Here is a 10,900-nt window from a genome sequence, read left to right as displayed (position 1 = left end):
CTGTTCTCGTCCTTTCTGAGCCAAGTATTACAATGGGAATGTAGGCTGCCATCTTCAAAACGCTGCTGTGCTGGGAAGGGGTATGGGGGCAAGGCTAAAGTTAAGACACCAGAATGTTCTACTGTGTTTAAGTTGCCCTTTTCTTGATTCAACATGTGACTGATTTTTGAAAATAATTGACTATTTTTGTGAGTTCTGACAACATTGATTCTATTTTTGCTATTTTTTTCCCACTGTTTCTGTGGAGGGACAGGCTCTCGGAGCTCCTACTTCTGTTATTTTTGCTGATGTCACTCTTGGGATTTTTTTTTTTAATGGATAAGAACTACTGGGCTGAAAAGTAGCACTGGGAGGAGGAAAGGTCACTGACCCTATCTCCTTACCCTGAGGTATATGGGGTGTGAGAAGAAAAGATAGTTTACCTTGAAGAGGGCGGCAAGAAAGTAGTGCCCTCAGGGTATAGAGCCAAGCCTCCTTCAAGGCAGAAGGTAGAGGGAATGCTTTGAGAAGACATTGATTACAGATTATGAGTTGCAGAAGGCCCAGTGAAAGTTGGGGTCTGAAGGGAGAGCTTTGGGTGAGGCAGTTGGCTTGAAGGAAAGAACATCGAGACTCTGGTGCTTTGAATCAGGTTTATATTCCAATCCTGCTTACAGGTTGTAAAAATCAAGAAATAATGTGAAGTTTTACAAGTGCCATGTTAGCATCGATTAGATTTATAATGTAGTTTTTCCTACCATCAATTCATATGATTATTTGCATTAGTAGATGTCATAATACCAATCATTTTTATATTCTTATTTGATGCCTTATCCCTCCAATATATTGCTTGCTAGACTGGATTTGCATGTATTGAGATTTTTGCCTCATTATTCTTTTATGCATATGCTTATTGTTGCCAGGTTTTGATTTCAGTGTTATGCTGGCTTGAGGCCATGATGATTCAGTGGTGAATCAGAAAGATGTCATTCTTTCCCCTGTAAACTTTTAATATTTGAAGAGGGGATTAGTGGGCTGAAAATCTGATGAACCAAAATATTTTTTTCTTAAAAGCGCATGGATTAAAACATGTATTTTACTTTTAAGTGAATATCCATGAAAATTTTTCATTTTTTTCCATGGATATTTGATTATTCATCATCTGCCTATTTTTGAGTCAATATTTTAAGATCAGATTTTATAAGTTTACATTTTACCTGAATTTCAGATTTATTAATGTAAATCTTTCTATCTAGTGGAATGAAACCACATGAGCATTTAGCCTTTGTGGAATCCACAACATGAACTTGAAAAGAGAGACAAAGATACAAAGACATAATTTCTTAGAGATGCCCTATGTATGACAAGGTTTCATGAGTCTTGAGCCCCTAATTGTGCTTATGATTCAAACTTAGTCCATCACAGAAACCTTTTGAAAGAAATATTAACATCCTTGGAACATAGTTTAGCAAGTTGATATATGTTTATTGTTAAAAAAAAAAAAAGATTTGGGGCGCCTGGGTGTCTCAGTCGGTTAAGCGTCTGACTTTGACTCAGGTCACAATCTCACGGTTTGTGAGTTTGAGCCCCGCATCGGGCTCTGTGCTGACAGCTCAGAGCCTGCAGCCTGATTTGGATTCTGTGTCTCCCTCTCTCTCTCTGCCCCTCCCCTGCTCGTGCTCTGTCTCTCTCTCTCTCTCAAAAATAAATAAACATTAAAAAAAGATTTAAGTTAAAATCTCACATGCCAGAGATAACCACTATTAGCATTTTGGTGAATATGCTTTCATGTATTTTTCAATGAATACATACATTTGAATATATATGTCTCTGTATGTTTGTGAAGTATATACATCTGTGTAAGTATGCACACACATGCACACACAGAATTTTGCTTTATGGTCATCACCCTGACCCCTATATGGATAAAATAATGCACCCATTGTGACAACTCAATTGCTTTTGCTGCTTCCCCACTCTCCCCAAACCAAGCCTTACTTTCAGTTCCATCTTCTTCTCTGCCTGGTCCTTCTTTTCTTCTTGAGAAGGAAGAGGAGTTCCTGACTGAGTTAAGTCACAAGAAAGGCCTTAGCTCACCTGTCCTGCATTCTCTCATGACCAGGGAGCCACACACTTTCTTGCCCTCACTACCCCAGGTTGGATTTCCTTCCCAAGTGTCACCAAGTATTATTTCAGCTAAGGATGAAGGTTGCTGTGCATGTTTTCCCAGATTGCCTCTGCTCGTGTTGACAGATGTACTTCCAATGCATATTTACAGAAACCAGAAGCCATGGCGGGAAGCAATCGAACTGTTGTCTCAGAATTCCTCCTCCTGGGACTGTCAGATGTGCCTGAGAATCAGCCCCTCCTCTTCAGTCTGTTTCTGTCCATGTACCTGGTTGCTGTGGTGGGGAACCTGCTCATCATCCTGGCCATTGGCTCTACCTCCCATCTCCACACCCCCATGTACTTCTTCATAGCCAACCTGTCCTGGGTTGACATCTGCTTCACCTCTGTCACTATACCAAAGATGCTGCTCAATATCCAAACCCTGAGCCAGTCCATATCTTACACTGGATGCCTTACTCAGATGTATTTTCTAATCTTGTTTCTAGAACTGGACAATGTCCTCTTGGCAGTGATGGCATATGACAGATTTGTAGCCATATGCCACCCTCTTCACTATACCATAACCATGAGCCCCAAATTCTGTATCACATTATTGTCTCTGGCTCTGATTATCACAAACATCTATCCTTTGATCCACACCCTTTTGATGGATACACTGTCATTTTGTGCAAGTGTCAGAATTCACCATATTTTCTGTGAACTCTATGCATTGCTAAAGCTTTCTTGTTCAAGTATCCATGACAATGAGTTGGTTGTTTACATCCTGGGGAGCTTTATTTTTGTTGCTCCTTTCCTCTTTATTTCTATCTCCTACATGCACATTTTCTCAGCCATCCTAAGACTTCGTTCCTCCCAGAGCAAACTTAAAGCCTTTTCCACTTGTAGTTCCCACCTTGTTGTGGTGTCATTGTTCTATGGAACTTTATTTGGGGTGTATCTGCGTCCTTCTTCTTCCTACACATCTGAGGATTCAGTGGCCACTGTGCTGTATGCAGTGGTGGCTCCCATGCTCAACCCCTTCATTTATAGTCTTAGGAATAAGGACATGAAAGGGGCCCTAAGGAGCCTCCTCAGCTGGAGAAAGATCTGGCCTTGGTGACAGCATCTCCTGCTCCTGAGTGATGATGTCATCTTGTGCTTGCCTCATTATTGATGTAGGAGGGGACTATCCATATAAGATTTAACAGATGTCCAGCTCTGCCCAAATTTCTGCTGCAATCATATTCAATCACTCCTTCAACCAAACCTCCCTGGATGACTCTCGTGTCAGGCCCCAGATGGACAGCTTGTTTGTTTGAGGATTTAATTTTCCATTCATTCTATATGTCCTTCATGGCTCCTCCTCAAACCATGTCTGCCTCATGAATTTTTACCACGATCCCCTGTTAGTGGCGTGAATCATAATAAGCAATGGAGCATCTTGTTTTGTGCTGGGCACTGTTTTGAGCAAGTACACGTATTTACTCACTTAATCACCAATCTTGTGATGGAGATGCTGTTATCTACATTTTCTAGGTGAGGGACGTCATCAGAGAAGCAATGGATTCTCACCTTCTGCTTGTGTAGGAATAATTTGTTAGATGGAAATAAAGAGGCTCCTTTCACTTCTCAAGAACAAAATCTGCAACTGGAGACCCTTGTCACGAGATGGCAGTAGATGCACAGGTTGTGACTTCAAGACACATTCACAAAGTTTCTGAGCCAAGTGGAGAAAGAGATGGGTACCCCTTTGAACTCTTACATGGATCACGGTATGTCAATACACTTCCCAAGCCATAGACTTGCTTGCTGACCTCACAGAGAACATTCCCAGATGAAATGAAAAGAGTAGATTCACCACATTTCTCAACATGGCCAACTTAGGTACGTAGTGTTGAAACACTATTCATATTAAGATCAGGGCAACAACAGGGATTCCCTCTACCATGACTATCATTTAACATTTTCGTCAAAATTCTAGTCTAGCAGTAAATCAGAAAACAGATGTATTAGGTATTAATATTAGAAATGAAGGGGAAAAAACTATGATCATATGCAAATAGGAGTATCTTTCTGGAAAATCCAAGATAATCAAGCTGAAAAACTACTAGAACTAAGAGGAACAAATTTACAGATTGCAAAATAAGTAATGCAAAAATCAATAAAACTCTTCCAATCCAGGGAGGAAAAACTACTTAAAAGTGGCACTGGAAAAATATCCCAAACACAATAGCAACGAGGATAAAATATTGTCTTAATAAGAAATGAAAGGAGCCTATATGAGGAGACTGCAGAGATTCTCTTCAGAGAATCTGGTCAAAGGAAAAGACATAACACCTTCTTGGATGGGGAGACTTGGGTTAATTTCTAGGTTTCAGACATTTAGAACCTGAACACAATCTTTTTTTTTTAATTTGAGGAAAGGCTTTTACTGCTAAATTGGGAGAATAAATGGCAGAGAGGAGCAAAAAAAAAAAAAAAAAACAAAGAAAAACAACAACAACAACAACAACAACAACTGTGATCAGTAAGGACTTTTTTTCTGCCGGATGTTAAAAGGTAAAATAATTTAAACAGAGTGCTATTGGAAGATGAATCAACATACAGATCTTGTGAATATACACCTATTCTCATGCTACTCCTGGAGCACAAAAGCAATGGAAGAGATCACAAAGGATAATGGGTAGATTTATCCACAAGAAAACCAAATCAAGTGAGGAAAATAGTCACCATTTATGTGACAAACACAAACATTTATTTGGTCTTTGTCCCCAGTTCCTGACACAGAGCTCCTAAAACCTTTGGAATTTCCTGGTTGATAAAAGCATTTTTGTTCTAATATGGTGACTCTTGTTGAGCCTCTACATAGCTTCAGGATGGGGCTGGTCACCAGAAGACCAAGTCTTTATTAGGAACCTAGAACTTTCACCCCTTCCTCCTCCCCTAACCTCCTGAGATGGGAGAGGCTGGAGACTGAGTTAATTGATCATGCCTACATGATGAAACCTCCATAAGAACCCCTAAACAATGGGTTCAGAGGGATTCCAGGTTGATGAGCACATCAACATGCTGGAAGGGTGGAGCACCCAAAATCCATGGGACAGAAGCTCCTGTGCTTGGGACCCTTCCAGACTTTGCCCTATGTACCTCTCCACTTAGCTTTTCATTTGTATCCTTTATAATATACTTTATAATAAACCAGGAAACATAAGTAAAGTGCATTCCTGAGTTCTATGAGCCATTCTAGAAAACATCAAGCCTGAAGAAGGGGTTGTGGGAACCTCTGAATTATAGACAGTTGGTTGAAGTCAGCTGGGACTGACTTGCAAATGGCACTTAAGTAGGGGACAGTCTTGTGGGACTTAGACCTTAAATTGTGGGTGACTGTGCTAACAAGGTAGTTAGTGTCAGAGTTGAGTCAAATTGTTGGACGCTCAGTTGGTGACTGGAGAATCAGAGAATTGGTTGTTGGTGTTGGAAAACATGTCCTTCTTCTAATTAAAAATCTTATATAAATAATTTAAAAAATACAATCCATTAAGACATAAAAATAAAATGAATGGAGAACATGAAAAGACAATTCATATCAGAAGAAACAAAATGAATGACAAAAATATGGGAAAAATCAGCCTCATTAATAATAAAAGAAATGTGATTTTGAAACAGTCAAGTTACCATTTTCATTGACCAAAACCAGCAATGTGATAAAGTGGATATTCTTATACTGCAGGGTAATAAAGTACAATCTACAACCTTTCTGCATGCAATAGCCTAAATGAACAAAGAAACTTAAAAATACTGAATGTCCCATGACATACTCTGTGGGATAAATTCCTAGAAGTGGTATGTGGGGGCAAATGACATATATGTGTAAATTTTGATAGATCATGTCAAATTTCTCTACATATAGTTATACAAAAAGAGATATCTACCCATTTACCTGCCCATCAGCATTTTGTGATCATGATTATTTCTCCCTTCACTCTCTCATCTGCACTGTCCAATATGGTAGCTACAAACCACTTGCAGCTCCTGAGTATATAAAGTGTAAGTCATGTAAAATATACAATGAAACTCAAAGCATTAGTATGAATAAAAAATGCAAAATATCTCATTAATATTCTTATATTGATTACATGTTGAAATGATAATGTTTTGGACATTGTTGGGTTCTATAACATACATTATCAAAACTATCTTGTTCAAGTCTTATTTTTGTCTTTCTGAAGTTCCTGAAATTTTTCTTTTGCTCATTTTCATGTTAAACTTATTCCTGGGTATTTAACAGTTTTTATTGGTATTGCAAATGGTGTTTTATTTATTAGTTATTGCTTTTGTTAATGAAGACCCCTGGTTTTTGTATATCAGTTGTGTACTGGGCCACCTTACTAAATGATCTTATTTGTAATGGTTTTTCACTTGGATTCTATCTTCACAATGTTAAATTACAGTGGTGCAAGAGGATATCTTAGGTTTTTCATGTCTTAATGGGGTCACTTCTAGTATTTTTTTCACTAAACATGGTGTTGGAGTTTTGGTTGACATAGAAATATCATGTTGGAGCATCTGAGTGTCTCAGTAGGTTAAGTGTCCTACTCTTGATCTCAGGTCTTGATCTCAGGATCTTGAGTTCAAATTCTGCATTGGGCTCCACACTGGGCATGAGGCCTAATTTAAAAAATAAATAAATAAATTCCTAGTAGTGCTCTTGCTGGGTCATAGGGTAATTCTATTTTTAATTTTTTGAGGAACATCCACACTGTTTTCAGAGTGGCTGCAACAGTTTGCATTCCCACCAACAATGCAAGAGGGTTCCCCTTTCTCCATATCCTCGCCAACATCTGTTGTTTCCTGAGTAGTTAATTTTAGCCACTCTGACCGGTATGGGTGTGACCAGTGTGAGGTGATATCTCATGTGGTTTTGGTTTGTATTTCCCTGATAATGAGTGATGTTGAGAGGAGTGCTGATTCATAGGGGTACATGTACCCCAATGTTTATAGCAGTGTTATCAACAATGACAAAAGTATGGAAAGAGCACAAATGTCCATCAACTGGTGAATGGATAAAGAAGATGTGGTATATATATATATATATATATATAATCACACACACACACACTCAATTGAATTCTACTTGGCAATGAAAAACAAATAAATCTTGCCATTTACAACAACGTGGATGGAACTGAAGGGTATTATCCTAAGTGAAATAAGTCAGTCAGAGAAAGACAGATAGCATATGTTTTCACTCATATGTGGAAGTTGAGAAACTTAACAGAAGACCTTGGGGAAAGGGAAAGAGAAAAAATAGTTACAGAGAGGGAGGCAAACCATAAGAGACAAATATAGAGAACAAACTGAGGGTTGACGGGGGTGGGGGATTGGGGGCGGGGAAAATGGGTGATGGACAATGAAAAGGGCACTTGTTGGGATGAGCACTGGGTGTTGTATGTAAGTGATGAATCATGGGAAACTACTCCTGAAGCCAAGAGCACACTGTATACACTGTATGTCAGCTAACTTGACAATAAATTATAAATTATGTATATAAAAAAAGAAATGTCATATTAAGGAAGTATCCCTCTAATCTGACTTTACTGAGAGATATTTGCAAAGCAATAATGGATATTTTAAAAGATGGAAGGGTGAGGTGATGGGCTAAATGAGTGATGGGCATTAAGGAGGGCACTTGTGATGAGTGAGCACTGGGTGTTATATGTAAGTGATGAATCACTAAATTCTACTCCTGTAACCAATAATAATTAAAAAGAATGGATATTAAATTTTACTAAATGCCTCTTCAAAGTCTTTAGGGATGATCATGTGATTTTTTACTGTTGGTCTATGAAAATGTGAAATACATTCATAGATTTTCTAATATGGAACCATCTTTACATTCCTAAAAATAAATCTTACTTGGTTATGCTTTGATTTTTAAATGAGTTACTAGATTATGTTTTGCTATATTTTATTTAGTATTTTTTAATGGCTTTCCTAAGTGAGATTCATCTGCAATTGCATATTTTTTGTGCTTTGTTGGTATCAATATTTCATAACGAAAAACTGAAAATTTTACTTTTTTATGCCTTGAAATAGTTTACATAGCATAGGAATCACCTGCAAATTAAAGGTTTGGTTGAATTCCCCTCTGAATTTAGTTGATCTGCTGCTTTTTGTAAGAGTTGCTTTTTTAAGATTTTAAGTAATCTTTACACCCAACGTGGAGTTCAAATTCACAACCCCAAGACCAAGAGTTGCATGCTTTACTGACTGAGCCAGCTAGGCATCCCTAGACGTTGCTTTATTAAAAAAAAAAACTTTTTAAGAAATTAATTTATTAGGGATGCCTGGGTGGCTCAGTCAGTTAAGCATCCAACTCTTGATTTCAGCTCAGGTCGTGATCTTGTGGTTCGTGGGTTCAAGTCCCACATCAGGCTCCATGCTGCCAGTGCAGAGCCTGCTTGGGATTCTCTCTCTCTCTGCCCCTCTCCCACTTGTTCTGTCTCTATCTCAAAATAAATAAATAAACTTAACAAAAAATAAATTAATTTATTTGGGGTGCCCGGGTGGCTCAGTCATTTAAGAATCCAACTCTTGATTTTGGCTTCGGTCATGATCTCAGGGTTTGTGAGATCGAGCCCCACATTGGGCTCTGTGATGAGTGTGGAGCCTGCTTGAGATTCTCTCTCTCTCCCTCTCTCTCTCTGCCCCTCCCCTGCTCATGTTCCACTTCTCTCTCTCAAAAAAAAATAAACATTTAAAAAAAGAAATTAATTTATTTGAGCTCAATGGGGGTCACTTTTGAACAACATTTCCTATTTCTTTTCTAGGAATAGTCTTTTAAAATTTTATAGAGTTTCTCTTATCTAGGGTGAGTTTTAGTTATTCACATAATCCTAGAAAATGAAATATTTCCTTTAGGTCCCTAAATTTATTTGCATAGAGTTGAAAAATATTGTCTTATATTTCTTATTATTTGCTGTCAATCTGTGGTTATCTACCCATTTTCTTTTTTAAAAGTTTATTTAGGAGAGGGAGAGAGAGAATCCCAAGCAGGCTCCCTGCTGTCAGCATAGAGCCCAACATGGCACTTGATCCCACAAACTGTGAGATCATGACCTAAGCCAAAATCTAGAGTTGGATGTTTAACTGACTGAACCACTCAAATGCCCCGTACCCATTTTCTTTTCTTGTTTTGTGTATTTGTGATTTCTTCTCCTTTTTATTGATTATGACAGCTAACATATCTGTTTTATTCTTTTGAATAGCCTACTCCTGGACTTATTCTATTATTTTCTAGTTAACTGATTTCTGCTTTTATCTTTACTTTTTCCTTTTTTCCCCCTGATTTTCCTAGGTTTATTTTTGGTTTGTTTTCTAACCTTTTGAGTTGGATACTTTATTCCTTTATTTTCATGTTTATTAACACAAGTATTTTCTCTCAGCACTGCTTAAACCCTACTTACAGGAGTTTGAATACCTAGTGCTTTCACCATCGTTATATATATATTTTTCTAGAAAGAGAGAGAACATGCAAGTAGAGGAGAAGGGAAGAGGGAGAGAGAGAATCTTAAGTAGGCTCCACACTCATTGCAGAATCTGACTTGGGGCTCAATCCCACAACCCTGGGATCATGACCTGAACTGAATCAAGAGTCAGGCGCTCAACCAACTGAGCCACCCAGGTGCCCCTTGTTGTTATTTTACAGATAACCTTCAATTTTAGTTTAACTATATTCTTTGAATCAAGAGTTATTTAAGGCAGCATATAAAGTTTTCCAGATGACAAGAGTGGTTATTACTTTAAAAAAAAATTATGTTTATTTATTTCTGAGACAGAGAGAGACAGAGCATGATTGGGGGAGGGGCAGAGAGAGAGGGAGACACAGAATCGGAAGCAGGCTCCAGACTCTGAGCTGTCAGCACAGAGCCTCACGCGGGGCTCAAACTCACAAACTGCAAGATCATGACCTGAGCCGAAGTCGGTCGCTCAACAAACTGAGCCACCCAGGCACCCCAAATTACTTTTAAAATTAATTTTCACTGGGGCCCCTGGGTGGCTCAGTTAAGCGTCTGACTCTTGATTTTGGCTCAGGTCATGATCTCATGGCTTCATGAGATCAAGCCCCATGTCAGGCTCTGTGCACTGACCATGTGGAGCCTGCTTGGGATTCTCCCTCTCTCCCTCTCTCTCTGCCCGTCCTCCACTCATATGTGCTCTCTCTCTCTCTCTCAAAATAAATAATAAATATATAAAATTAATTTTTACTTTTTGGAATATATTAAGATTGTCTCTGTGGTCTTAAATAGGTTACTACCAATTCAAATGTATGTGTGTGTGAAGGGATTTTCCCAACCATCACCAACAAACAACTCTTGGGACAATCAGCTGGGTGTCCCACAACTCAATTCACTCCTGACACTATGTAACCAGAGAGAGCATCAGATTTCACAGGTTAAAGGTGTGGTCCTATAAGACTGCCCCTCACCCCCAGTTTAGACTACAGTTGCAAGCCCAGGTTCTTACCTGTATGCTACAGATTGCAAGTTCCCATGACTTCCTCCTTGCACTTTAGACGCCAGTCATAAAGGTCCAGATTGTTACCTGTTCTGAACAAATGACTATAAATCAGAAGTTCTCAAGTTCCCTTCCTCAGGATTGATTAATTTGCTAGAGTGGCTTATAGGACTTAGAGAAACATTTTACTTATGAGATTACTGGTTTTTGTAAAAGGATAAGCCATCAGCTAGACCCCAAGACCTGACCTTTACTGCCCACCTGCTTGTACTTACTAACCTGTGTCTCACATTTT

General features: G+C 38.6%; 1 protein-coding gene across 1 annotated transcript; it reads left to right on the top strand.

Annotated features, from left to right (window-relative positions):
- The first annotated feature begins 2,269 nt into the window (after positions 1 to 2,269).
- On the top strand, positions 2,270 to 3,208 carry LOC125159354 (olfactory receptor 1D2-like). Its single transcript, XM_047847644.1, has one exon. The coding sequence runs from the start codon at positions 2,270 to 2,272 to the stop codon at positions 3,206 to 3,208; it is 939 nt and encodes a 312-aa protein (XP_047703600.1).
- The last annotated feature ends 7,692 nt before the right edge of the window (positions 3,209 to 10,900 follow it).

The sequence above is a fragment of the Prionailurus viverrinus genome, unplaced genomic scaffold, assembly GCF_022837055.1.
Source record: "Prionailurus viverrinus isolate Anna unplaced genomic scaffold, UM_Priviv_1.0 scaffold_49, whole genome shotgun sequence".
NCBI classification, from domain to species: Eukaryota; Metazoa; Chordata; class Mammalia; order Carnivora; family Felidae; genus Prionailurus; species Prionailurus viverrinus.
The sequence above is the reverse complement of the archived record's forward strand: the minus strand, read 5'-3'. Positions and strand labels throughout refer to the sequence as shown.